At 63.9% G+C, this 21,405-nt stretch overlaps 4 protein-coding genes across 4 annotated transcripts; 2 read left to right on the top strand and 2 right to left on the bottom strand.

The window, feature by feature from the left end:
* Positions 1 to 363: 363 nt before the first annotated feature.
* ADRA2B (adrenoceptor alpha 2B) lies at positions 364 to 1,741 on the bottom strand. The gene has a single exon (XM_032203992.1). The coding sequence runs from the start codon at positions 1,739 to 1,741 to the stop codon at positions 569 to 571; it is 1,173 nt and encodes a 390-aa protein (XP_032059883.1). The 3' UTR covers positions 364 to 568.
* A 1,852-nt stretch (positions 1,742 to 3,593) lies between these two features.
* On the bottom strand, positions 3,594 to 9,304 carry ELMOD3 (ELMO domain containing 3). Its single transcript, XM_032203993.1, has 10 exons — positions 9,239 to 9,304; positions 9,110 to 9,161; positions 8,854 to 8,916; positions 8,632 to 8,720; positions 8,236 to 8,359; positions 7,570 to 7,692; positions 6,547 to 6,677; positions 5,776 to 5,852; positions 5,494 to 5,621; positions 3,594 to 4,611 (listed from the first exon to the last, which is right to left on the bottom strand). Exons 1-10 carry the CDS (start codon positions 9,302 to 9,304, stop codon positions 4,400 to 4,402), a joined length of 1,065 nt encoding a protein of 354 aa, XP_032059884.1. The 3' UTR covers positions 3,594 to 4,399.
* Positions 9,305 to 10,469: 1,165 nt separating this feature from the next.
* RETSAT (retinol saturase) lies at positions 10,470 to 17,308 on the top strand. The gene is made up of 11 exons (XM_032203994.1): positions 10,470 to 10,656; positions 11,177 to 11,359; positions 11,994 to 12,235; positions 12,671 to 12,872; positions 13,471 to 13,668; positions 13,773 to 13,892; positions 14,559 to 14,697; positions 14,880 to 14,989; positions 15,339 to 15,505; positions 15,766 to 15,925; positions 16,204 to 17,308. Exons 1-11 carry the CDS (start codon positions 10,470 to 10,472, stop codon positions 16,353 to 16,355), a joined length of 1,860 nt encoding a protein of 619 aa, XP_032059885.1. The 3' UTR covers positions 16,356 to 17,308.
* An 898-nt stretch (positions 17,309 to 18,206) lies between these two features.
* On the top strand, positions 18,207 to 20,675 carry LOC116499313 (caspase-7-like). The gene is made up of 4 exons (XM_032203995.1): positions 18,207 to 18,432; positions 18,704 to 18,876; positions 20,155 to 20,284; positions 20,359 to 20,675. Exons 1-4 carry the CDS (start codon positions 18,207 to 18,209, stop codon positions 20,673 to 20,675), a joined length of 846 nt encoding a protein of 281 aa, XP_032059886.1.
* The last annotated feature ends 730 nt before the right edge of the window (positions 20,676 to 21,405 follow it).

Consider the following 21,405-nt stretch of genomic DNA (forward strand, 5'->3'; position numbering starts at 1 on the left):
AAAAACAGGGGGAAAAGCTGATTTCCTGGGGGCAGCGTGTGTAGGGTGGGGAGAAAAATCCCTGACCCCCCCCCCATTGCCGTTCCCAGGCTGGGGTCTGCTTGCCGAGTACCCCAGCACAGCTGGGGAGATGCCACCGGGCTCAGGGACAGGGGATATATGGCACGGGTGGCACGTGCCCCCAGCCCCGTGGGGCCGGGTTTCCCGCGGCAAATTTGGCAGCGAGACGAGGCAGCGGGCGGGCAGGCGCTGCCAGCCGAGAGCCTGCTGCCTGGGGAGGAAAAGCGGGGGGGGGGGAAAGGGAGAAACGAGGAGGAAAAAGGGAAAACGAGGAGGAAAAAGGGAAAATGAGGGGGAAAAAGGGAAAATGAGTGGGAAAAGGGGAAAATGAGGAGCCCCCGTGTGAGCTGGGTCCCCCAAGGGGACGGCCACCAGAACCGGCAGAGACAGCAAAGGCGAGAGGGGTGGAAGGAAGAGCAAAGCTCCCCGAAAACCGCAGCACGAACCCGTCGTAGCGTCGGGGGGCTGGGGGGGCGAGGCGCAGTGCCTCCGGGCGGGGGCGAGCCCCTCACCACGCCGTCCGGGCGCCGCGGCGGCAGAGGATGCGGCGGAAAGCCTTGCGGAAGTCCTGGTTGAAGACAGTGTAGATGACGGGGTTGAGGGAGCTGTTGCAGTAGCCGATCCAGAAGAAGAACTGGAAGACGCCCTCGGGCACCTTGCAGCGCCGGGGGCAGACGGCGCCCAGGCTGTAGAGGAAGAAGAAGGGGAACCAGCAGAGGACGAAGACGCCGATGACGACGGCCAGCACGAAGGTGAAGCGCTTCTCCCGGTTCGCCTGCGCCTTCCTCCGCCAGGGGCTGGGGCTCAGCGTGGGCGCCAGCACCACCCGCCCCGTCCCCGTGGCCAACGTGTCCCTGGGGCGCCCCGCAGGCCGTGGGGAACCCCCGGAGCCCCGGCTGGCCCCCGCTGTCACCACCGCTGCCGCCGACGGCTCCTCGGGGCTGAGCAGTGAGGTCCTGTCCGCCGGCAGGGGATGGGGTCCCCGGGTGTCCCCATCGGCGGTGGGGGCGGCGTTTGGGGGCGCCGAACCCGGGGGGCTGGGGGCGGCGGGGGGGCTCTGGCCGCGGCGGTGGCGGCGCTTGGCGATCAGGTAGATGCGCAGGTAGACGAGGATCATGATGAGGCAGGGGGCGAAGAAGGAGCCGATGCTGGAGGAGAGGATGTACCAGGCCTCCTCGTTGAGCTTGCACTGCGGCCGCCCGCCCGGCGCCGCCTTCTTCTCGCCCTTGTAGACCAGGGGCGGCAGGGAGATGACGGCGGCGATGGTCCAGACGATGAGGATGCTGCACTTGATGCGGCGCGGCGTCCGCTTGGCGTTGTACTCGATGGCGCGGCTGACGGACCAGTAGCGGTCCAGGCTGATGGCGCAGAGGTGCACGATGGACGAGGTGCAGAAGAGCACGTCCAAGGCCAGGTAGATCTCGCACCACGTCTTCTGGAAGTACCAGTAGCCCAGCAGCTCGTTGGCCAGCGAGAAGGGGATGATGAGCGTGGCCACCAGGATGTCGGCGGCCGCCAGCGAGACCAAGAAGAGGTTTTGGGGCGCCCGCAGCGAGCGGCTCGTCAGCACGGCCAGGATCACCAGCACGTTGCCCGTGATGGTGAAGAGCACCAGGAAGGTGATAGCGGCCGCGATGGCAGCGGTGGCCTGCACCGAGTACCCCCCCTCGGGGCTCTCCATGGCGGGGACCGGGGGGCACGGAGCCGGGATCCGGCCAGCGGCGCTCAGCGGCCCCCCGGGACGCGGGGGACGGGGCGGGAGGATGAGGATGAGGATGGAGTGGGTTGGGGGACGGGGGTCCCGCTCGCCATCCTGCTGCTGGGCTGCCCGCCCCCTGCCCGCGCCCCCTGCCCGTCCCCGACCCGGTGCCGGTGCCGGTCCCCTCCTGCCGGTGCCGGTGCCACCGGGCTCTGCGCCGCCGGGCGCCGCCTCCGCGGGGTTTTGATCGGGTGCGGGAGGGCTCTGAGCCGCCCCCGCCCCCGGGGCGGACCCGGGCGGACCCGGGGACACGCGGAGGAGCCGGGGGATGCGCAGGGCTCCAACCCGCCCCCCCCCGGATCGTGTCACCCCCCCCCAGGATGGTGTCCCCCCCCTCCGGTGCCTGCATCCCCCCTAGTACTTGTGTCCCCTCCCCAGCACCCACGTCCCCCCCGGACCCTCGTCCCTCCCCAGTACCCGTGTCCCTTCCCCACTGTGAGCCCCCCCAGCACCTGAGCCCCCCCCCCAGCAGCCCTGTCAGCCCCCCAGCACTGTCACCCTCCCCGCAGGAACTGCATCGTGCAGCAGCACCCACGTCCCAGCCCTTCTTTTTGGGGTCCCCCCCGACCCATCCTCACTGCCCCTGTGCCCCCCAGGGCTGGATGAACTCCCCCAATCCCAGCCACTCCGCAGCCACCCCCCAGTTTGGGACTTTGGCCCCACATCTTTCCCCCTGATCTCCCCGCCGGCTCCATCCCTAAGGGGTTTGGATGGGGCACCCAAGCAGCTCCAAAAACTGACAGCAGAAATTCCTGGAATTGCCCCTTTTTGCCACGGTTTCGATGCACTCAGGACCCGACCTTGCCCAGGTTTCGAGGTGCTGATGCCAAAACCAGACACGCAAATCCCACTTAGCGGCCCCGTTAAAACCCGTAAGAGAAATCTCAGACTGGGAGGAAGAGCAGCGGAGTGGTGGTGCCCAGCTCCATGCCCCGCTCTCCCTGCCCCATTTCTTTATTATTTTATGAGAAAAAAAAAGGCTACCTGGGCTCTGGCACTTGTGCTGAGGGTGTGTGCAGGTTTGCCTGTTGGTTTTTTGTCCCCGTGCGCTGTTTCAGACTGGGCAACCAATGAGGCAGCCACCGGGCGCCGTAAAGCACCTTTGTCTCTCCAGCTCCTCGATCTCGCTTGTTAAAAGACACTTTTATCTCCAGCTCTGCGCTTTTGGGGCTTTTTTCCCTTTTTTTTCGAGGGCTGAAGATGCTTTTGGAGCATTTCTAAGGCATGCTGCAGCCGTTGCTGCTCCAAGCTCGCCTCCGTGCCCCGTCCAGCAGCAGTGTCCCCGTGCTGGGGACCCGTCCTCGTCCCCCTGGTGGGGACACCGACCCGACCCCATTTTCCTCCTCACCCCCCAGGGATGCTGCAGGGGCTTAGCCCCAGCACAGCCCCATCCTTCACCCACAGCCATCACTGAAATTTGGGTTTTATTAAGGGAGAAACCGAGGCACAATGGGGCAGAGCCTCAGGCCCACTCCCCAACCCGAAGCTGGATGCAGCTCCGGCACCTGCAGGCAAAAACCCTTTTTCCCTCTTAAATGAGGTTTTCCTGAAACAAAGAGGTGGGCACAGAGAAGTCACCTCTCTGCAGACCGGGGCTGGATGGGGCTCCCAGCACCGCCTCGCTGGGGGCAGAATCAGGCCCTGGTTCCTCTCCTGGCCCCATCCCGCTCCTCGCAACCACCTCGCCCCCAGCCCAGCCACGGAAACCACCAAGCCCACGTCGGGAAGCCTCTGAACGCCAAGAAAAGTTTATTTTTTCCTTTTAATGCCTTATTTTGGTACACACAGTAACTCCTACAGAGAATTGAGGAGGGCTCCCCAAACACCAGGCTTGTGTTCAAACCCACAGCCCCAGGCACAGCAACGTGGCCGTGCTCACGGCTCTTGGAGCACTACTGGTGTGAAATTAGGGCGTTTGGCCCCAAACTCCGGGCTTCAAGCCCTCCCACGTGCTCTGGAGCAGCGAGTGGGGAGCCCTGTGAGAGGGGAGGGCTCCCAGGTGCGTTTCCAGCCAGGTCTGAGCCCTCCCGGTGCGCTCCAGCTCCAGCCGTGGGTCTGCCCCGAGCAGCACGATTCCTCCTGCTGGGGGTAAAGACAAACAGCACCGCGCATCCCCGACAGCCGGGCAGACGTGAAACCCAGCCCAAGGCCGGTGGCTACCAAAACCCACCCGGTTTCCTCCCATGATGACACTTTTAGAACCACCTAGGTTGGAAAAAACCTGCAAGGTCACCAAGCCCAAGCACCAACCTGACTAATTCTACCTCGAAAGGGTCCAAGCCTGCAGTTTGCTCCTGCCGCCGCCCCGCAGCTCCCAGCGACGCCGCCAAACCGCAGGGGAGGGACACGGCCACCCTTTCTGGGGGGGGCTAGGGCTAAATCTACACTCCACGGTGCCCCAGCTGGCCGAGTGCCCGAAGCCGGGTCCCAGCCGCTTCTCCCACCACGGCTCTCGGCACCTCCTGCCCAGAGGCATCGCTCTGCGCCTGCCACTTTGGGGCAAGCCCCTTCCAAGCCCCCCGAGCAGCACCGGGCACTCCCTGGTGTCAGTGCCACGAGCAGGGCTCCCCGCTGCGGGTTTCAGACCAGCCGGGGCTCCCCTTCCAGCTCAACCTGCAGGTCGCAGACACCCGTGAAGTTTATCTCTTCGCCAGCCCGGCCGGCGCTGATGGAGCTGCTGCCGGAGGGAGGGGACAGGCGCTGGATGCCGTCTGCCACGGGGCTTCTGCTCACGTAGGCTTCCAAGGATTTCAGGAGCTGCTTCGGTTTCTTTTTGGCGGATAACTCCAGTTCTGGAAAGGTCAAAGGAAAAGGATGCAACCAGACAGCAAGGGCTGGATGGTGGCAGGGATAGCATGGGATGCACGCTCCCAGAGTAAGGCAGTTACTCAAATATTTACAGGCTATTTCTCGTGTCCCAGTGTATCGCCACTATCCCCTCGGGGAAAGGCACGGTTGTTTTGCTCACAAAAGGCTGAGAGCACAAAAAGCTCCTCGCCACCCCCCAACGGAGCTCAGCACCACAGCCCCAGCACCCCCCAGCTGACCCCACTGAAGGGGAAGCCCAGAGCTGCCAGGGGGCAGGACCAAGCCCACTCCTGGCCACACGAGGAGGACTGTGAATTAAGAGAGCCATCAGCACAGCGCATCCAAGCAGCTCTGCTTCCATCAGGGCCGTCTCCCCCGGAGTAAACATCCCTGCTGCTTAATGCGGTGCTTGCTGCGAAAAGCACGGCAGCGGCCGCCCCGCTTACACGGCGACACCACAAACAGCACTTATGCAACCCAGCGCCGCGCTACGTCAGCGAGCCTGCAGGAATCGGGGCGAGAACGTCCCCGTTTGGTCACCCCGCCGGTGTGATTTGCCACCCCGAGGCACCACGCCACGCCACGGCGTCCCTCCAAAAGCGGCGGGCGCTTGCCTGTCAGATTTGAGACTCCAAAGGTAAGGAAAAAAAAAAAAAACAACACAGGGTGCTGAGATAATAGCACCACTTGTTGAAAAAGCTCTGCGTGAAGATGAAGGGCTGGGGCACCGCACCCCACTGAGGCCGTCCCAGCAGGACGTGGTGCTCCCAGAAGAGCAGAGAGCACCGGAGCACACCAGGCTTGGTCCCTGCACCTTGGGTCACCTTCCTGGCTGGGAGAGGAGGGCGAAGCGTGGGGAAACGCACCCTTCAGGAGGAAGCCGGAGTCAGCAATGGTCTTGTGCTGCGACTTCCAGACCCGGTAGAGCTGCAGAAAGGCGGCTGCGTAGACGTCGTTCAGCACGGCGATGACCTGCTGCCTGCGGTTGCACTCCCTGCCCGGGGACAGGGGGGCTCAGCCGGCAGAGCCGCCACCACGGGGACCGAGCCGAGCCGCTTCTCCTCGCTTCTCCTCCCGGGCAGCCCCCGTGCGGCAGCCCCGAGGGCAGGAGGGCACAGCACGGCCCGGCTGCGGGGCTCAGTCCTCACCTGGAGAGGCATTCCTCCCTCAGGGCCTGCAGGACGATGCGGGTGATGTTCACGGACATGATGCAGAAGGGGAAATTCTGCAAGAGAATCGGCGTTACGTCGGCTCTGCCAGACGGGCGTCCTCCCTTCCAGCACCCAGAGGTGCCTCGACACCACCAGCCCCTCGGTGCTGCGGCTGCACGGCCCCAAAGCCACGCGGTGATGGCTGCAGGCAACGGAATCACAGATCAGGACACTGAAGTTATGGATGCAGGCTCAGATGGATGCCGTGGATCCAGCCAGGCTTGAATTTAAAAGCAGCCCAGAGTGCCCCAAACGGGAGGATGTTGGCTCTGCTCACCCTCCCTGTCCCACCGTGCTCCTGGCAACACCACGCGGGGTCAGGCGTTCGGTCTGGTCCGTGCCAGCCCTCCAGACCCCTGAGCCCCGCCAGGGAAGCTCTGCTCTCTAAAATCTTATTCCCAGCAAAAAAAAAAAAAAAAAAAAAACAACCCCTCAGCTCTCTGGGGACCACCTGCCTCACCCGAGCAGTGTGAGGAGGACCGAGCAGCCAGCAGAGCTGCTCTGGCTGGTGGGGAAATCCCTGGTGGAGCTGCTGAGCCCTGCCACAAGTGGCCCCACAGACCCCACCACCAAGCAAAGAGGCACGGCACAAAATCAGGCCCTAGCTGTGAAGACAGGAAGGTTTCCGTGCTTACCTTTCCCTGGGCTTTAGAAAGAGAGAGCTAAATACCACGGCAGAGGGTGAGCAAAGAAGGTGGGAGGACGTGCCTGTGTCTCGTGGTGGGACAGCCTGAAAATCTGCCGAGCCAGAGGCAGCGTCTGCGCGTCCATGACGAAGTGCAGCATTTGCATCAGGCCCAGCATCCCCGTCCCTCGCAGGTCGGTGCCCGGATCCGCACCTGGAAAGCGAGGAGGGTGAATCGAGGCTGCTGTCACCCCCCCTTCGTCCTGGGCTGCCTACTCCTGGCCACAGCCCTGGCACTTGGAGAGCAGAGGAACCTCAGCGACCACATCCTGGGGGAGTTTCCTGGGAATTCCCCTGTCTAACAGGCGCTGCATGGTGCCATACCCCTTTGATGTGGGCATCACAAGCATTTCTCTCCTCCCCTCATACCGATTCCCTCAGTATCTCCAGGAATTTGGATCTTCAAGCACTACCCACCCCGGGGCAAACTTGGCTGAAGCTGCTAAACTAAATCATGAGGATAAAAACCAGTTGTGTACTCGATGGTAAAGAGAAGAGGGAGCCGTTCACCTTCTCCCACGGGCTTTAAGCTTCATTAAATGCCGGCCTATTTAACTCAAGTCAACCAGACCGAAAACCCCGGTGAAGCCACACTTGAGAAGACAGAGGCAGCTTTAATCACGCTGTTTTCAGCACGCAGGGGAGGCTGAAAGCAACCCGCGACGCGCCCTCGGTGACAGAGCCCTGAGCAGGGCTTGGCTGACAAACCAGCCCTCCGGGGACGCCTCATTAGCCGCAGAGATCGCTCGCTAATGAAGAGCATTAACGGCCCCAGCAAAGCGGTGACAGCAGCTACCTCTGTCCCCTCCAGCTGGACGCAGGCTGCAGAGTGCTGGGCAGCTCGTCCGGGCGCGGTGCTGCCTCTGACACCTGGCAGGGGCAGAAACTGCCAAATCCCCGCTGCAAAACCACAGCAGGGGCAGCAACTGCAGGCAGGCAGAGGGAAGGAGCTGCCGAGCCTTCACAGCACCGCTGGAGGAGGGAACGGGACTGCCGAGACCCCTCCTCGCTCAGGTTTGCCCCGGGTTTTCCCCCCCGTGCCGTACCTTGGAAGCCGAGCTCCTCCCAGTGCGCGCCGTAGCGCGGGCAGCCCAGCCGGGAGCAGGTCAGCTTCTTGTAGATGGTCTGCAGGATCCTCATGTGCACGGCCTCGCTGTCATCCAGGCCACCTGGCAGAGAGGATTCCCCTCGGTGACACCGGGCACCCCTCCGCTGTCACCGCCGGGTGGGACAGGAGCCACCCCCAGCGGCAGGGGGACGCCGGAGGCCGGCTGGGAACGAGACCCCACAGCAGGGAGCAGCTGAGGGGAACAAGGAGCGTCCCTGCTGCGCTCACCCTGCTGTTTTTAAACCCTGGAGGGATTAAAAACAGCCCGGGAGGTGCCGAAACACAAAGCTGTGCGCTGTGTGAGTGCCGGGGGGGGGGTAAATAACGCAAACAGCACGGGATAGATTGCTGGCTGGAAAGTTTTCCCCGCCTGGGGAACCACAACCACCACAAATCGCAGGTGGAGGAAAGGAATCTCCTCGTGCAAGTGTGCTCCGGGCACCTGCCCCCCCTGCCAGGAGGCACGAGTGTGCAAATGAGTGAAGCAAAGGAGACAGGAGGCGGCCTTTGGGACAAGTGTGCGCACCGTGCTGCGCCCCGGGACCCCCGAGCGGTGCTCGGCGTGACACCGGGGGGGCCCACGGGGGGCAGCGGGGACACTCACACTGAGCCATGGCGAGAGCCAGGTCCCGCTCGCCCTGCAGCTGCTGCTGGAGCCGGGGGGGGCCGAAGAGGAAGCGAAGCAGAGCGGCCAGACCCTGCCTGCGCGCCGTTGCCTGGATCTTCTTCTGCAGAGAGGAAAAAAGGCAAAGAAACGATGAGGGGGGGGGGTCCCGTGGGAGTTAGGAGGGGGAGAGACAGTGGTGGGCAGAGCGGGAGGGGAGGGATTGCAGAGAGATGAGCAGAAAGGTGGGAGCAAGGGGAAAGAGGAGTGCAAGGGGAGAGCACGAGGCGGGGAACAGGGCGACGAGGCAGGACCCGCAGCCCCGCAGCCTCCCCGCGCCCCCTCTCCTCCTGGATTTGGCCCCGGGGGGAGCTGGGGGCCGCGTCCCGCACGCACCCTGCAGGCGGAGAGGTCGGCGGTCTGGAAGTGCTGCAGCGCCTCGTTGAAGGAGATGAGGGGCACGGGACCGGACTTCCCCGGCAGCCCTGCGGGGAGGCACGGAGCAGCGTCAGCCCTCCCGGCTCAGCCCTGCCCCGAAATCAGCGCCGGAGCTGCCTCCTGCCCGACCCCCCCACCCACCCACCCACCCACCCCAGGCGCTTTTGGGGTCAGCGGTACCTGGCTGGATCTCCTCCAGCGCCTCCCATTCCTCCCGTGCTCTCCGCGCCTCCTCGCTGCTCTCTGCCGAGGGAAGCGGGCGCTGGAGGTGAGAAGTGGGGAGGGCCGGGGGGGGCTCCCTGCCCCCCGCACCCCACACCGCAGCCCCACGGCCCCAGGCAGAGCCCAAGCCGGGTCCCGGGGGCTCCGCAGCTCCCCGGGGGCTTCCACCAAGGGAAGGGAGCAGATGAAGCAGGGAGGGTGGGGGGCAGCTTACCGGTGCCCCCCCCGAACGCCTGCAGGAGGCCGGGCTGCGTCGGAGCCGCGATCTAAGCCGGGAAAGAGACGCAGCGCTCAGCGGGGCCGCCCCGAGCCCCCCGCCGCCCCCAAGCCCCCCGCCGCTCACCCCTGACACCCCGGGGGCCGGCGGGGACAGCGGGGGCTCCTCGGGCGGCGCCGGGGGGGCGCTCATGGCCTGCGGGGGGAAGGTGGCGCCGGTCAGAGGGGGGCACGGGGGACCCCAAAGATCCCCAATGAGCCCCTCAGGGGTCCCCAATGGGGCCCCCAAGGGTGTCCCCATAGATCCCCAGTGAGCCCCCCCAGGGGTCCCCAATGAGCCTCCCAAGGGGGTCCCCGAGGTCCCCACTGAGCCTCCCAAGGTTCCCACTGAGCCCCCAAAGGGGGTCCCCAGGGGTCCCCAATGGACCCCCCAAAGGGTTTCCCCCAAGAGGGTTCCCACGAGCCCCCCAAGGGGGTCCTGAAGGGGGTCCCCGAGGTCCCCACTGAGCCCCCTAAGGGGATCCCCCAAGGGAGCCCCAAAAAGAGGTCCCCGAGGGTCCCCAGTGAACCCCAAAGGGGGTTCCCCCAGGGTGGTCCCCAATGAGCCCCCCCCAGGTCCCCAAAGGGCCCCCCCCAGGTCCCCATTAATCCCCTAAGGGGGTCCCACACGGGGGGGCGTCCCCGAGGGTCCCCCGTGAGCCCCCAGAGGGGTCCCCAAGGATCCCCCAGGGGTCCCCACGGAGCCCCCCAAGGCCCCCCAAGGCCCCCCATGGACCCCCAAGGGGGTCCCCAAGGTCCCCAATGCCCCCCCCACTGCCCCCCCCAGTGCCCCCAATGCCCCCCTGGGGTCCCCCCGAGCCCCCCTTGCCCCGCCCAGCCCCGTGGCCCCGCCCCCTGACCGTGGCCCCGCCCCCCCGGCAGCCCCCTGCCCACCGCCCCCCACCGCCCCCTGACCCCTCGCCCACCGGAAGCGGCGGCGGGGCCGCCGGGCACAGCCAGCTCCGCCGGGGCTCAGCGCGCAGGCGCGGCCGCGCTGCCTGCCGGGAGCTGCAGTCCGCTAAGGGGGGGAGGGAGGCGGGAGGGGCGGGACGGGGGACTACAACACCCGGCATGCACCGCGCGCAGGGGGAGGGGAGGAGGTGAGCATGGAGTGGGCGGGGCGCTGGCGGGAGGAGGCGGGGTAAGGGGTGGAGTGGGCGGGGCGGGGGGCAGGAGTGGGCGGGGTTATGTGGGGAGTGGCGGGGTTGTGTAAGGAATGGGCGTGGCCTGAGCGGAGCGGGCGTGGCGTGGGCGGGAGTGGGCGTGGCGTGGCGGGAGCGCGCCGGCGGCGGGAGCGCGCGGCAGTCGGGCGCTGCGCTATGGGGCCGTGGGCGCTGCTCGCCTTCGGCCTCGTCCTCCTCCTCCTCTTCCTCCTCCTCCTCCTCCTCCTCGCCCTGCTCCGCTGGGGCTGCTCCCGCGGCCCCAACCCCTTCGCCGCTGACGCCCGGCGCCCGCCGGCCCCGCTGGTCACCGACAAGGCTGCCCGGAGGGCGGTGCTGAAGGCAGGTAGGGGCCGCAGCCCCGTCCCCCTGCTCCCCGGGGTGTCCCGGGATGAGGCCGGACCCCCGGACCCACAGCCCCGGGGTGTCCCGGGAACCCCGGCCCCCTGGTGTCCCATCCCCGGGGTGTCCCAGGACCCCCATCCCCTGGGATCCCCATCGCTGGGATGTCACAGATCCCCCATCCCCCAGGACCCCCATCCCCCAGGACCCGTGTCGCAGGGATGTCCCAGGACCCTCATCTCCCAGGCACCCCATCCCCGGGATGCCCTGGGAACCCCATCCTCAGTATGTCCCGGGACCCCCAGGACCCCCATTCCCCAGGACCCCCATCCCCCGGGTGCCTGTGCCCAGGATGCTGCAGAACCCCCATCCCCGGGGACCCCCACCCCCAGGATGTCCCGGGACCCCCACCCCTGGGACCTCCATCCCTGGGACACCCCTTGCTCCCCTCAAGAGCCCCATCCCTGCGGCATCACCCCCCGTCGCCATTTCGGGAGCCCCTGCTGAGGACCCCGCTCCCGCAGTTTTCTCGGCAGACAAAGTCCCCGCGGGGCTGGATGCCATCGTCATCGGCAGCGGCATCGGGGGCCTGGCGGCGGCCGTGCTGCTGGCCAAGGCCGGCCGGCGGGTGCTGGTGCTGGAGCAGCACGGCAAGCTGGGGGGCTGCTGCCACACCTTCAGCGAGAAGGGCTTCGAGTTCGACGCCGGTAAGCGCGGGCACGGAGAGGGCGATGCTCGTACGGGGTGGGAACCAGCCCAGGACCCAAAGCCCTCGGGGGGGAACCCGGGGATGCTGCCCCCATGCAGGGAATTGGGATCGCAGCGGCATCCCCAGCACGCACCCAGCGCTTGGCTGGGATGAGTGGTGGCGTCTCGTAGATGTGCCCTCACCCAAAATTTCCCCTGCTGAAAGAGAGGGCATGGTCACGGTGCTGCCGTCGCGATGCTGCTATCGCGACATGCCCTGTCGCTGTGACACAGCCACATCCCCGTGGCACCCCCTGTGCGGGCAGGTCCCCGCAGCACGCTGCTTCCAGCGAGACAAAGTCGAGCTCCGTGCATCTCGCAGCGTGCCCAGGATTAATTATTGACAGCAGCGTGGCGAGGAGGGGAAATTTATGTCAATGTGTACCAGAACTCCTGAAAAAACACCTAAAAATGCTGCGTTGAGCACTTGGGGTTTCCTTTTGAACGTGAGCTCTGCCTCAGCAGCGGGAGGCTGTGGGCACCCTGCTGAGCCCGGAGGAGCCGGGAACTTCACAGGGGATGTGGTGCGAGGAGAATAAACCCCAGAATACACAGAATAAACCCCAAATAACACCCCGCCGTGGCTTCTTGCAGGGATCCACTACGTGGGGCAGATGTACGAGGGCAGCCTGACGCGCTTCATCGTGGACCAGCTGACGGAGGGGCAGCTCGAGTGGGTGCCCATGCCGGCCGCCTACGACGCCGTGGTGCTGGGGGAGCCCCGGCGCAGCAGGGCGCACCGCGTCCTCACGGGGGAGAAGGAATACTTCAACAGCTTGAGGGAGCGCTTCCCCGGAGAAACGGCTGCCATCAATAAGTTCGAGCAGCTCACGAAGGTACCGGGGGCACGGGCTCGGTCACATTCCCTCCGCTCACGGGGCTGTGGTTGGAGCTTTTGGCTCCGGTTCCTTGCTCTGGCGTCATGTGAGGGAAAGGAAATTCTTCCCCTTGGCTGCCCTGGGGACAGCTTTTTGGCATCCACACAGCGCGGTGGTGTTGCACAACCTGCCTCGGCGCAGAGCCTCGCCATCCCAAACGCTTCAGGAGACAAACCTCAAAATCTCCATTTTGTACCCCAAAAGCCCTGCGTCGCACACAGAGCTTTTAACCCATCTGCGGACACCCTGCATGTGCTCCGAGCGGGGCGCGAGCAGTGAAAGAAAGGAGAAAAACCCACTCCCTGCCCAGCCCCTGGTTGTTGGCAGCCCTGGCGGCCTCCCCTGGCACGGGGAGGGTCGGGGGCGCGCTGCGACCGCCCCCCTCTCTCGCAGAGCGTCATCAGAGGGATGAAAGCCGTAGGCATCCTGAAGCTGCTGCCCCTGCCGCTGGCCCGGCTGCTGTGCCGCTCGGGGCTGCTGCCCTGGCTCAGCCCCTTCTGCAGGATGGCTTCACGCAGCCTGAAGGACGTGGTCGACGGCCTCACCGCCAACGCCGAGCTCCGCGCCATCCTCAGCTACATCTTCCCCACCTATGGTAGGGCGCCGCGAGGCTCGGACACCCAGCAGGGGTGAAGTTAGACCCTTCGTAACAAAACCAACCCGCCCAAAACGCCGCTCTGCTTTGCTTTTTGGATGCGTGCCGGGCAGATCCCAGCTCCCCGCGCTTGGCTTCGCATCGCGTCGCTGCTGCTGGACCGCCCGGAGCCCTCGGTGCCATCCTCAGCGCTGTCACAGCGTGTCCCTGCCCGCTGTCCCCTGCTCACCTTCGTCCCCAGGGCTGTGGCTTTTCCTCCGCATCCTTCGGCTTCCCAGCAGGAATCCTGCACACGAGGGAGCAGCCGTCCTGCGCTAACCTCCTGCTTGCTGCTGTGCTGAACTTTCCTGCTGCCCTGAAGCTCCCTCCTGCCTCGAAGCTCCCTGGGGGCAGCTGGAGCTCGGCGGAGGCTTGCAGGAGATGCGGAGCTGCCAGCCCCAGGCTCCTTCGCCCTCCCTGCGCCTCGTAGGGCCCTCGCTTCTCTTCCTCTCAGCAGCCAGCCAACGCTTGCCTCATCCTAAAACCTTTGGGATAAAGCTGCAAACCCAAGAAAACCCCCATTCGGTGAGAACGCCCCTTGCACTCGCCCTTTTTCCAGGCGTGCTCCCCTCGAAGGCCAGCTTCTCCATGCACAGCATCCTGGTGAACCACTACCTCCACGGCGCCTGGTACCCCAAAGGGGGGGCCGGGGAAATCGCCTTTCACACCATCCCCATCATCCAGAGGGCCGGGGGCAACGTGCTGGGCAGGGCACCGGTGCAGAGCATCCTGCTGGATTCCCAGGGCAAAGCCTGCGGTGAGCGATGGGACGGGGCCGGACGGGATGGGGGGGACATGGCTTCCCCCCCCCCCCGTGCCTTTAACCGGAGCCTTCCTCCCCTCCTCGCCTCTCCCCTCCAGGCGTGACCGTCAAGAAGGGGCAGGAACTGGTGAAGATCTTCGCTCCCACCATCATTTCGGACGCTGGGTTATTTAACACCTACGAACGGCTCCTGCCGGCGGAGGCGCGGGCTCTGCCTGGTAAAACACAACGGGAGCAGCCCCGCGGGGTGGGACGAGAGCTGGGTTTGATTGGGATTAGGGCAGTAATCCCCTCTCAGCCACAGCATCCCCATCAGGGAGCAGCTTTGTAATTCTTTGCTAGGCACCAGCAAAACCCAGCGGCAAGCCCGAATCCCTTTGCAGGGGCTTAACCAAGTCAAATTGGCTTGCTGGAGCTGGCATTGCTGCTTGCTTGCTGCAAAAAACGCGACACAGTGCCCAGGAGCTTGTGAAATGTGGTGAAACTCCTGCTCCAAGTTGAGCTTAGCTCTGCCACCAAACTCCCTGCTGTCTCGGTGGGAGCTTTCTGGACAATGACATTGAACAAGTGTTCAGTGTTTGCAGAGCGGGAGCACGGCTGAGTCACTAAAAGTAAAGTGCCAAGGCTCTTGCACGAAAGCTCGTGCCAAGGTTACCCTAAAACCTCCCCAATGTGACACGACGGCTCTGCTGCCATCTGTACAGCTGCCAGCTGCCCTCCTGCCCTCGGGGACTGGAGGACATCAGTTTTGCAAGCTGACACAACCAAGGGGAGCAACGCAGATTTGAGAGGGGGCTTCCTCTTGGAAAGGAGAAGCTGCTTCTTCCCCGTAGCTGAGCCGCCAGGAAAATACTAATTTTCCACTTCTTTCCCCCGTATCGCAGAGATCCAGTCCCAGCTTGGCATGGTGAAGCACGGCGAGGCGGGTTTCAGCGTTTTCGTAGGTCTTACGGGCTCGAGCCAAGAGCTGGGGCTGGAAGCCACCAACTACTTCGTCTACCCAGGAAATAACCTGGATGAAATGTACGTCCGCCTCCGTCTCCGCCATGCTTCGCTGGGCGTTAAGGAGATAAATTCCTGGGTGGTAGCTCAGCAAATGCTCGGAGTGCTCTCGGCAGATCCTCGCCGCGCGGTGATGTGGCTCTGGCAGGTGTTTGCAGCAAGGTTTGCACAAACCCGGCCCCAACCCCTGCATCTCTCTGCAGAATGAAGCGGTACCTGACTGCGTCCAGAGATGAGGCCGCCAAGAGCATCCCCTTCCTCTTTGTCACCTGCCCCTCGGCCAAGGACCCCACGTGGGAGATGAGGCACCCAGGTGAGGGCTGAAGCTGGGCAGCGACTCGAAACCTCTCACTGGAGTTAGGTTCATTTGCCGGCTGCGGATGAGGAGTTTCCCCTAAAGCAGCCAAATAACACCCCGGGGTTTTGCAAATTGGGGGGTGCGAGTTGGTTTTGATCAGGGAGGGGTCTGTTCAGGAGCTTGCTCTGTGACGAGGTGAAAGGGAGGAGAGGCTCCGTTTGGTGACTGCACCGAGGACGTGGGGCCACAGCTACCTGGACACGTCCCAGACGTTCATGGGATTATTTGGGGCTGGGTTGGTGGAGGTGAAGTGGTGGCAGCGAGGGGGCAGAGGGGGGCAAACGCCAGCCTTGTCCCGCTGCAGGTAAATCCACGCTGGCCATCGTGACCTTTGCCAAATACGAGTGGTTTGAGGAGTGGAAGGACAAGCCGGTCAACAAACGGGGAGATGCTTACGAGGACCTGAAGAAGACCTTTGTGGACGCCGTCATGGAGGTTGTCTTCAAACTCTACCCCAACATTGAGGACAAGGTGAGGAAATAAAGGGGTTCACGGGTCCTCCGGATCCTCTCCTGAGTCCCTGCTGGATCCTGGGTGGCACCAGCCTGCTCAGCTGCCTGCTGACTACACGTGGTGCAGGGGGGCTGGCTGCTGTCCTCCGGGACCACGCAGTGCCCAAACTTGGCCACGAACACCACCCAGGGGCTGCAGGGAGCCTCGTCCCAGACCGTCCCCCGTGTCTGGGGGCACCAGACCCCCTTTGCCATCGCGCCTGCCCTTGTCCCCTGCAGATCGAGTACATCTCTGGGGGGTCGCCCCTCACCAACCAGCACTACATCGCCAGCCCCCGGGGGGAGATCTACGGCATCGACCACGACACCAGCCGCATGCAAGCCGAAGCCATAGCCACCATGCGGCCACAGACGGTTGTCCCCAACCTCTACCTGACAGGTACCACAGCCCCGTCCTCGGGCGAGGACGTCCTCAGGGAATTATTGGGGTGGGAGGACAAAACTCTTCAGTCCCCCAGTGGCACGAAGGGATGAGCCACCTCCGTGCCGTGGGGTGCTGCAAGAGCTGCTGGCACGCGCCGAAGCGCATCGCTGCCACATGGCTCCAAGGGCAGGAGGAAAGGGACGGGTGTTCCCCAGCTCTGGGACATGGACTCCCTGCCCGGTGCTGGTTTGTTACTGCTGGGCAGGATGAAGCCTGTTCCTGCTCTCTTCCAGGGCAGGACGTCTTCATGTGTGGCTTTATGGGAGCCCTGCACGGAGCCCTCTTCTGCGCCAGTGCCGTCCTCAACCGCAACCTCCACCTGGACGTGTTAAGGCTGAGGAAGCGCGCGCAGGCCCCCACCAACGACTACAAGAAGAGAGATTGAGGCCTGGCGTCCCACCAGTGCCCCCTTCCCCTCCCAGCCTGGCAAATCACCCCTGCACCACGGCTCAGTGGTGGCTTTTGGCATAGGTAGCGCATCCTCCTCTCACGCAGCTCCGAAGGATGGAAGGCCAGGAGGAAGCTGTTGCTGGCTTGCCTCGGGTCCTGTCCAGCTGGAGCACAACTCCTTCCACCACACCGCACACCACCACCCCGTCCCGGCTGCCCTTTTGAGGGCAAATCCCTTTTCCCAGCACTGGGGCCACCAAGAGCTGACACGGGCAGTGTTGGCCAGGGGCAAAGTTGCAGCACTCCCCAAAAATGGGGTGCGCCAGGAGGCAGAGCCCAGCAGCTGCCACCAGCAGCACCCTGCACAAACCTGCCCAGGCAGCATCAGGCCCGCTTGCTGTCAGTCCCTGGGTGGATGATGGCTGCATTGAAGCGAGGGCAATTTGCCCCAGGCCAGGCCAAGCCCCATCACTGTGTGTTAACGAAGGCACAGGGGGCTCACCGAGGCTCCCTCGGGAAGGAGCCTGCTCTTGGCTCCAGCCCTCGTCCTGCAGCCTCGTGGCCGCTTGCTGCCCGTGGAGTTCAGTGGGTCAGCAGCGCAGGCGTTGTTGCACGCCCAGTTGGATTGATTCAAGCTGGATTTAAGGTTACTGAGGAGCCACGGCACGCGGTGCTCGCCAGCCCTATGGGGCGTCCCACGACGTGCCTTGCTGCGGCGGTGTCGCACGCTGCGATCCCACAGCCCTCGGTCCGGTGATGCTGCAGACCTGGGTGCTGCTCATCACCAGACGTGCGATGGTGCAAATCCCCCCTCCTTTAGAAGTAGCAAAAAGCCCGGCCTGTCTGCTGGCCGGGAGAAGCTTGGGCACACGATCAAAGCCCCCTCCTACCACCGCGGTGCTGGGAAGGGAAGCACATGAGACCAAATAAAAAAGCCTCGTGACGTGCTCAGTGCCTCGTGATGTGGGAGCAGCAGGGCTGGGGTTAGGGTGGCGTGAGGGGGCTGCTCGCGTCCCCCAGGGGATGCAGAAAGGGCCGAGCAGAAACATCCCTGCGCTCCAAACCCCCCATTGCCGGGTGGCAATGAGCCTGGTGGGCACTCAGGGCTTCCCAGCAACCTGGGCAAGCTGGGGAAGGAGAGAGCTGTGCTCCTAAGGAGGGGGGCAAACCCCATCGCTGGGGGCTGGCCTGTTTACAGGGACAATAAAATAAGGGGGTACCATAAGTGGGTTCCCCTAGCATGTGGTGCGCAGCTGACGAATGCCTCCCTGTGCCAGCAGGGTTGGCCAGAGCCGTGCCAGCTGAGCAGCCCGGCTTCGTGGACTTCAGCCCCCAGTTAAAGTCCTGCTGGGAGCCGCGGGGGAGCCGGAGGGGGCGGTTTTCCAGCAGCCTGCTGGGGAGCAGGAACCAGCTGGATTTGGGGAGACTGGAGTGAGGGAGATGCCAACTCCACATGGGAAAAGCAGGGGAGGGGTTCCCACAGCACAGGCATTTCCCTCCAGCCCTCTCTCCCCCTTCCCGTGCAGGGAGGTGAGGGTGAGCATCCCCCTGCCCTTGTCAATGACCCCCTTGGACCAAAATACTCTTTTTTTTGTTGTTGTTTTGTTTTGTTTTTCCCCCTCCCTGCATGCCCCAGGCTGAGCAGTGCTCTGCAAGCCCAGTGGCAAACCGTGGCCATCTCCTGCCCCAGTGACTCATGCCCAGGTGACACCTGGCAGGTGACAGGGCGCTGCTCCTGCCTTGCCCTCCTCCTTCAGCCCATGCTGACGTTGAATCGAAGGAGCACTCGGGGCTCAGCCTCCAGCCCAAGCTCCCCGTTGGGGCCGTGGGGGTTCAGAGGCCACCAATGCTCCCGAGGAGATGCCCCAGCACGGCGCAGGCCAGGCAGAGCCGGGCTCTCATCATCGTCAACACCGATTTCTGCAGCAGTGCCGGCGATGTGGTGCTCGGGGCCCGGAGGGGAGCCAAGAGGGAAGCGGAGAAGCTTTCGAAGGCACTCTCAGAGCTCAACTACAAGGTGAAGCTGATGCACAACAGCACGGCCAAAGAGATGGAAGACCTTTACCAGCAAGGTACGCGCCCCTGCGGCACCGTCACGCTCCCCAGAGCCCAGCCAGCTCCCAATTCCCACCTCTGCCTCTGCCCAGCTTGGTCTGAGCACCCTGTGACAGCCCAAGTCGCTGCTCAGCGGCAGCTGGGGACTCTCCCCAGAGCCAGACCCAGGCCCTTTAGGGTCACCCCACCATGGGGCTCAGATTTGGATAGGCAGCGGAGTGCCCAGCACACTGGGGCCCCAAATTGGGCCACGGCTGGCGGGTCTGAGGTTCGGCTGTGCCCCCGCAGAGTGCAGCCGCGAGCACGGGGATTTCTTTGTGAGCATCATCTCCAGCCACGGGGAGGAGGGGGCCGTATTCGGCTCTGACTGCAAGCCGCTTCAGCTGACCCGGATCTTCCGAATTTTGTCACCGCAGAATTGCCCGGTGCTCGCCGAAAGACCTAAAGTCTTCTTTATCCAGGTAACGCAGCTGCTGGTGATAACTTGATCCCTTTTGGCTAAGTTTCTGCAGAGTTAGACTGGCACAAGCACGAGCTGTCAGTGTGTGGTTGGTTTAACTGTGGACTTTGCTACCCCTGTGCGAGCTCGGTCTCTTCTTCACCCCCTTTCTCCCCCACACAACCCACCGCACCTCTGTTTTTCATGCTGATTTTGGGGTCTCCCTGCTCACTGCACTATCCCCCCCCGACGCCACCAGGGTGTGGATAAATCAGTAAGAGTTGCCTTCAGATTTTATCACCGTGCCCCTCTCCTGCAGTGGGGCTCTGAGAAGCCCAGAAGGGGCTTGGCAGTGTGGAGGAAAATCCCCAAACCTGGTCCCCTGGGGAATGGGAGCGCGCCCTGGCAGGACAGCGCTGGGAGCTGTACCCGATCGGCTCAGGGAGGATTAGGCTAGCTCCCTGAGCAAACACACAGTCTGGCAACCTGCAACCTCGAGTGATACCAGCTCTGCTGCTCAAATATGCAAATACGCAGAAATCTTCACCTGAAAGCAAGTCTAGATTGCTCACGTCACTCGCTTCCTTCTGAACAAAGGGCTCAGCCACCGTGCAGGGCATGGTGATGACCGAGGACGTCTCCAACAGCCAAGCCAGCAAAACCAGGGACCGGTGTGTGCCCATGCTGACACCTAACCCCGAGGGCTGTCCTCCCTTCAGGCTAACACCACAGGGTCCCCTTGGCACCACTGTGACTCCCAGTGGCTTTCACCCACCTATTGTTCAGTGCAGCTCCTTTGTGGGCAGCTCCGGGGGCCAAGCAAGGGTTTACCACTGGGGTTTTGTTGCACAAGGGGCTGTGATGGGTCCTCAGGGTGGGCTCAGCAGTGCTGGTCCTCCTCCAGCCTTCCCAAAATCCCATCCCTGGAAGAAAGCAACGAGAACCACATGGAATCAGCAACCACACACAAAATGTTGCACTCCAGGGAGAGTCTGCTGGTGCTTTCCGAGCAGACTTGGGGGGCTCCAGGTGTATTCCTGGAGCCCCAAAGGGAACCAGGCTCACGTGGGGAAGAGCGGAGGCAGCACGGCTTGTGGGGAAGGGAGGCTCAAAAAAGCTGAGCTTGGGGCTGGATGGACGGGAAGGGAAGAGCCTGGAGAGGAGCCACGTGGGGCCTGGGGAGCGGATGGGGTGCAGGCTTCTCCTGGGGGTGCTGCAGGTCCAGAGGGGGCCCCCAAATACCCCAGGAGGTCTCTGGGGGCAGAGCAGGGGAAGCCAACAGCCGTGGTTCTGCCCGCAGGCCTGCCGGGGGGGCGCCCTGGACCAGGGGGTGTTTTTGGAGACTGACAGCGGGCAGCCGGAGCCGTGCAGCTTCTCAGAGTACCTACGCATCCCTCCCAACACCGCCGTCATGTTCGCCTGCAGTCCGGGTAAGGAAACGCTTCGTGAGCCAAAATCTGGAGGAAACGCGGCCGGGTCCAATGCATCTCCCCTTCCTCTGCAGGTTACGGAGCCTTCCTGAACCCCTCGGGATCCAGCTTCCTGCAGGCGCTGCTCAGGGCGCTGGACGGGGAGGAGCGGGGCCTGGCCCTCAGCCGCCTGGCCACCCGGCTCAACGGGGACGTGGCCCTTCGCTTCCAGGCCCGGGGCACCTTCGAGGGCTGCAAGCAGATGCCCTGCTTCGTCACCAACCTGCCGCGGGAGGTCTTCCCCTTCTCGGCCATGTCTGAGAGCCGCCGGCTCCTTCCCTGCCCTGCTCTGCAGGGAGGGCGGCAGGAGGAAGAGCGGCAGCCTGGCTGCAAGAAGTCCCAGGCTATGTAGTGGGGTGGGGAAAAAAGGAGAAGTTGTGGGAAAACCAGCAGAAAACCCCTCAGAGAAGGTGACCTGGGGTGTGCCAGAACTGCCTGGGGGAGCAGCACCAGGAAGATCTGGGGCAGATCCTTCCCATGTTGGTCTGAGAGCTGGGCTGCCCGAATGAAGCCTGTGACAGCAGCCCCAAGCCCCAGAGGACTCCAGCAGGGCTCTCGGACCCGCTCAGCCCCCGATCCTCTTCCACGGAACAGCTCCAGCATCATGAACGCAATCTTATCTCAGTGAACCTGAACAGGCCATGGGACCTGGGCCTTTTCCTTACAGAGGAAAAGCTGATGTTTACCTGCCCTACCCACAATGAAAACACTGCTGCTGTGGTGTAAAGATCACCCCCGGCTCGAGCTGTTTGTTCATAAGGCTGCTTCTTGTTTAAGGCTTTACAAAATGAGGAGGGTGCTCAGCAGGACTTGCAGGCTGGCAGGTTAACTTGGGATGGGGGTCGGGGTGTGGATTTGGGAGCTTTGCTCAAAGCAGGGCTCGGTTCACAAGCAAGAACTGGCTCTTCGCAAGCCTCTTGTTCCACAGGACGCACACAGGGTGGGCTGGGACCCCCATGGGACCGAGGTGTTTGCTCAGCCTGCTCCTCCTGCACGCCCCGGGGTGTCTGAGGCCCTGCAGCAGGCAGATGCCCCCACCCACGCCCCAGGGCTGAGCAGGTTTGTGCTCACACGTTAACTCA

The sequence above is a fragment of the Aythya fuligula genome, chromosome 27 (genome assembly GCF_009819795.1).
Source record: "Aythya fuligula isolate bAytFul2 chromosome 27, bAytFul2.pri, whole genome shotgun sequence".
Classification (NCBI taxonomy): domain Eukaryota; kingdom Metazoa; phylum Chordata; class Aves; order Anseriformes; family Anatidae; genus Aythya; species Aythya fuligula.

What these genes read in the sequence shown, in the direction of transcription:
- LOC116499313 (XM_032203995.1), top strand. Translation starts at nt 18,207, where the DNA reads ATGCTCCCGAGGAGATGCCCCAGCACGGCGCAGGCCAGGCAGAGCCGG. An exon ending in GGAAGACCTTTACCAGCAAG is followed by an intron (nt 18,433 to 18,703) that starts GTACGCGCCCCT and finishes GTGCCCCCGCAG; the next exon opens with AGTGCAGCCGCGAGCACGGG. An exon ending in CTAAAGTCTTCTTTATCCAG is followed by an intron (nt 18,877 to 20,154) that starts GTAACGCAGCTG and finishes TTCTGCCCGCAG; the next exon opens with GCCTGCCGGGGGGGCGCCCT.
- ADRA2B (XM_032203992.1), bottom strand. Translation starts at nt 1,741, where the DNA reads ATGGAGAGCCCCGAGGGGGGGTACTCGGTGCAGGCCACCGCTGCCATC.
- ELMOD3 (XM_032203993.1), bottom strand. Translation starts at nt 9,304, where the DNA reads ATGAGCGCCCCCCCGGCGCCGCCCGAGGAGCCCCCGCTGTCCCCGCCG. An exon ending in GGCTCTCGCCATGGCTCAGT is followed by an intron (nt 7,693 to 8,235) that starts GTGAGTGTCCCC and finishes CCTCTCTGCCAG; the next exon opens with GTGGCCTGGATGACAGCGAG. An exon ending in TGTCCCACCACGAGACACAG is followed by an intron (nt 5,853 to 6,546) that starts GCACGTCCTCCC and finishes ATTCTCTTGCAG; the next exon opens with AATTTCCCCTTCTGCATCAT.
- RETSAT (XM_032203994.1), top strand. Translation starts at nt 10,470, where the DNA reads ATGGGGCCGTGGGCGCTGCTCGCCTTCGGCCTCGTCCTCCTCCTCCTC. An exon ending in TTCCCAGGGCAAAGCCTGCG is followed by an intron (nt 13,669 to 13,772) that starts GTGAGCGATGGG and finishes TCTCCCCTCCAG; the next exon opens with GCGTGACCGTCAAGAAGGGG. An exon ending in GGAGGCGCGGGCTCTGCCTG is followed by an intron (nt 13,893 to 14,558) that starts GTAAAACACAAC and finishes CCCGTATCGCAG; the next exon opens with AGATCCAGTCCCAGCTTGGC.